The 2,897-nt window shown below is 51.2% G+C and overlaps 1 protein-coding gene across 1 annotated transcript; it reads left to right on the forward strand.

The window, feature by feature from the left end:
• Positions 1-1,075: 1,075 nt before the first annotated feature.
• On the forward strand, positions 1,076-2,678 carry LOC117882117 (phosphate carrier protein, mitochondrial-like). The gene has a single exon (XM_034780100.1). It carries the CDS (start codon positions 1,076-1,078, stop codon positions 2,240-2,242), a length of 1,167 nt encoding a protein of 388 aa, XP_034635991.1. The 3' UTR covers positions 2,243-2,678.
• The last annotated feature ends 219 nt before the right edge of the window (positions 2,679-2,897 follow it).

The following is a 2,897-nucleotide window of genomic DNA, read 5'->3' on the forward strand; positions in this document are numbered from 1 at the left end:
AGCTGAAAACATTAATTAAAACCTTGAAATGTTGAATGGATTTCTATTACACCTATAAAGCTCAGGATATTAACCAAAGTATCAAGGTGAAGTGAGGTTTTTCTGCTCTTACTGAAGTTCTGAAATAATCAATACAAATAACCCCAGATAAGTTTGTGTATTTGATGGATGTTGTACAATTGGATGTAAAAGGCACAACATGCCGCATGATAAGTTATGACCAAGAGATATGGTTGGCAAAGTGATGGTTAAAAAATGGCTGTGATTGACTATGTAGGAATGGCTCGGTGGGACCTGTCATTTCTGTAGACTTGGGGCTCCAGATCAGGATGGATTGCTACATATTGGGACCTGCTGATTCCATGGGCCTGGACACTAGGATCTCAAATGGACCATGGCAGCTGGGAGTTGTCTCACATAGTGATGCTGGGTCCCACTGTTGTAGAAGAGTGTTACGGCTGGAGCCCCACAAATTTGGAGATTTTTTTTTTAATGGAAAACCCTTGTTTGCATATTTGCAGGATATTCATCACTTTATTTCCACAAAAATCCCCCTCGCTCACTCTGCCACCCATTTCTGCCTGCACCTCCCCTTGCGTTTTCCCTGTAGCCCTCTCTTTGGGTCTCCGCCGTTTGCCATTTCGGTGACACCAGCAGGCTCTCCTTCCCCCACTCAACTCTCCCCCTGCCCACAGCTTCTCTCTAGCTCCCCACATCTGCCCTCAAGTTTTCTCCTGTCCTCCCCATCTCCCCTGCCACACTATGCTCCCTGACGCCGCCTGGAGCATGAGTCCCCACCCACCCAGGGCCATAGAGATATGGCTAGAGTGGCTGCTGACCCACTAGCACCCTGTCCATTGTGCCGGCGCTCTACCCATGCTTGTGGCAGCCGGGCTGGGCTACACTCTAGGCAGAGTCTCTATGGTTAGAATCCTGTGGCCTCCGAAGGGCACTGGCAGTTGGAACGAGCCTGAGGCAGGAGGCCCCGACAACGTCAGCTTGGCCCCGCCACACCCCAGAGATGGCCCAGCCCCCAGGGGACTCAGAGGGGTGCAGGCCCCAGAGCAGCTGGGAGATGGGCAGCGGCCCGGCCTCCCCTCAGCATCCAGCCTGGCTGTGGGCAGCCGTTTTCCCCACACTCTGCAGCCTGGGGAGGAGTGACAGCAGCACTGCCCTCCCTCAGCACAGTGACCTGAGCAGCCAGGAGGAGGTGGCTCTAGGGGCCCTAGAGGGGAGCGACAGCAGCACCGCCCCTCATCCTGAGCGCCGGTTCCGGCTATGGGCGGCCGCCTTGCCTGCCCTCTGGGGCGAGGAGGAATACAGCTGCGAGTATGGCTCTGCGAAGTATCTGGCCATGTGCGGCTTGGGTGGCGTGGTGAGCTGCGGCCTGACCCACACGGCTGTGGTGCCGCTGGACCTGGTGAAGTGCCGTATGCAGGCAGAGCCCAGTCGCTACCGGGGCATGCTGCAGGGCTTTACTCTCACCGTGGAAGAGGAGGGGATGCGTGGCCTGGCCAAAGGATGGGCCCCCACCTGCGTGGGCTACTCCCTACAGGGCCTCTGCAAGTTTGGCTTATATGAAGTCTTCAAGCTGCGCTATGCTGACATGTTGGGACCTGAGCGAGCCTACCTGTGGCGGACCAGCCTCTATCTGGCCGCCTCAGCCAGTGCCGAGTTCTTTGCTGACATTGCTCTGTCCCCCATGGAGGCAGTCAAAGTGCGAATCCAGACGCAGCCAGGCTATGCCAACACATTACGGGTGGCTGTCCCCAAGATGTACCTTGAGGAGGGGCTGTGGGCCTTCTACAAGGGGGTGGCTCCACTCTGGATGCGCCAGATCCCCTACACCATGATGAAGTTTGCCTGTTTTGAGCGTACCTTGGAGGCCCTGTATGCCTATGTGGTGCCCAAGCCGCGCAGTGAATGCTCCAAGCCTGAGCAGCTTGGCGTCACCTTTGTTGCTGGCTATATAGCCGGTATCTTCTGTGCTGTAGTCTCCCACCCAGCTGACTCTGTGGTGTCTGTGCTCAACAAGGAAAAGGGCAGCACCTCTATGGAAGTCCTCAAGAAGCTGGGCTTCATAGGCGTGTGGAAGGGTCTCTTTCCCCGCATCCTCATGATTGGCACCCTCACAGCCCTGCAGTGGTTCATTTATGACTCAGTCAAGGTCTATTTCAGGCTCCCTCGGCCCCCACCACCAGAGATGCCTGCATCGCTGAAAGAGGGTTTTTTCTTTAAGTAGATTCAGCCCATAGATCCTGCATTGTGAGCTACATTCCTGCTGCATTGTACTGTTTCATTTTCGACTCTGTGGATCTGTTTCAGGGTCCTGGACCAACTCCCATCTCAAAAAGCTACCTCTCCAGAGAGAGACCAATGGGAGTGGTTAGCCTTTTCCCACAGACCTTGCAGTTACACTGTCATTTCACTACATAGTTCATTCTGTCAAATTTAGGTTCCAACCATCATCTTAGATGCCCCCATCTCTGGACTTTGTGTCTTGACATGAAATTACATTTGACAGCTCTGTTAAAGGTCTATTTCTGCAAAGGCTTAAATCTATCAGTATGTGGCTCTTAATGCCTGTGTTTATTTTGTTTGCCATGGATAGTAACTCTGAAAACTTTGAAACGCAACAGCCATATTCCCCTATTATAGAGAAAATTGACATGTATTTTAAATGGGTGCTTATTTTACACTCATATACAATATTTAGAGGAACCAAAACATTTAAAAATTGCTATGAATAATATGTTAATATGTTCAGAATATAATAATTTACAGTAACCCCAGACTAAAGTGTTCATCTACATTGTTTATTGGAATTGCATATTTGCAGTGTTGTTTACGGAATGTTATATTTTGTAAAGGTTAGAATACTAATGATAGTTATTTAT

The sequence above is a fragment of the Trachemys scripta genome, chromosome 8 (assembly GCF_013100865.1).
Source record: "Trachemys scripta elegans isolate TJP31775 chromosome 8, CAS_Tse_1.0, whole genome shotgun sequence".
Taxonomy (NCBI): domain Eukaryota; kingdom Metazoa; phylum Chordata; order Testudines; family Emydidae; genus Trachemys; species Trachemys scripta.

Excerpts from the sequence above, each read along its gene's own strand:
- LOC117882117 (XM_034780100.1), top strand. The coding sequence starts at position 1,076 with ATGGGCAGCGGCCCGGCCTCCCCTCAGCATCCAGCCTGGCTGTGGGCA.